This window comes from Nestor notabilis, unplaced genomic scaffold, assembly GCF_000696875.1.
Source record: "Nestor notabilis isolate BGI_N333 unplaced genomic scaffold, ASM69687v1 scaffold23542, whole genome shotgun sequence".
Taxonomy (NCBI): domain Eukaryota; kingdom Metazoa; phylum Chordata; class Aves; order Psittaciformes; family Psittacidae; genus Nestor; species Nestor notabilis.
The window spans coordinates 1-211 of record NW_009917331.1 but is presented as its reverse complement, the minus strand read 5'-3'; the positions used below and the strand labels follow the sequence as shown (position 1 = coordinate 211).

Genomic DNA, 211 nt, shown 5'->3' with positions numbered 1-211 from the left:
AGGAGTAGCGCTTGGCGTACTCCTGCAGGTTGTGGTAGAGTTTCTGGTTGAGGCCGTCGTGGTGCGTGCAGCGCGCGCACTCGGGCGAGTGGCAGTACACGAACCCGTTCTGCACGCCGTTGGCCTCGGCGCTCTGCATCAGGGCGTTGACGGTGGCGTAGGCGCGGGGCTGCTCCCGCCCTACGTGGTAGCAGTACCACATGAAGAGCAC

General features: G+C 64.9%; 1 protein-coding gene across 1 annotated transcript in view; it reads right to left on the bottom strand.

The window, feature by feature from the left end:
- The window catches only part of LOC104401568 (aspartate beta-hydroxylase domain-containing protein 2), a gene marked incomplete at both ends in the record, with an annotated part of 667 nt that extends 459 nt beyond the window's left edge, over positions 1–208 (bottom strand). Inside the window, one exon of the mRNA XM_010009177.1 lies at positions 2–208. Coding sequence (XP_010007479.1) covers positions 2–208 — 207 coding nt within the window. The remainder of the gene's footprint in view (position 1) is intronic.
- Positions 209–211: the final 3 nt, after the last annotated feature.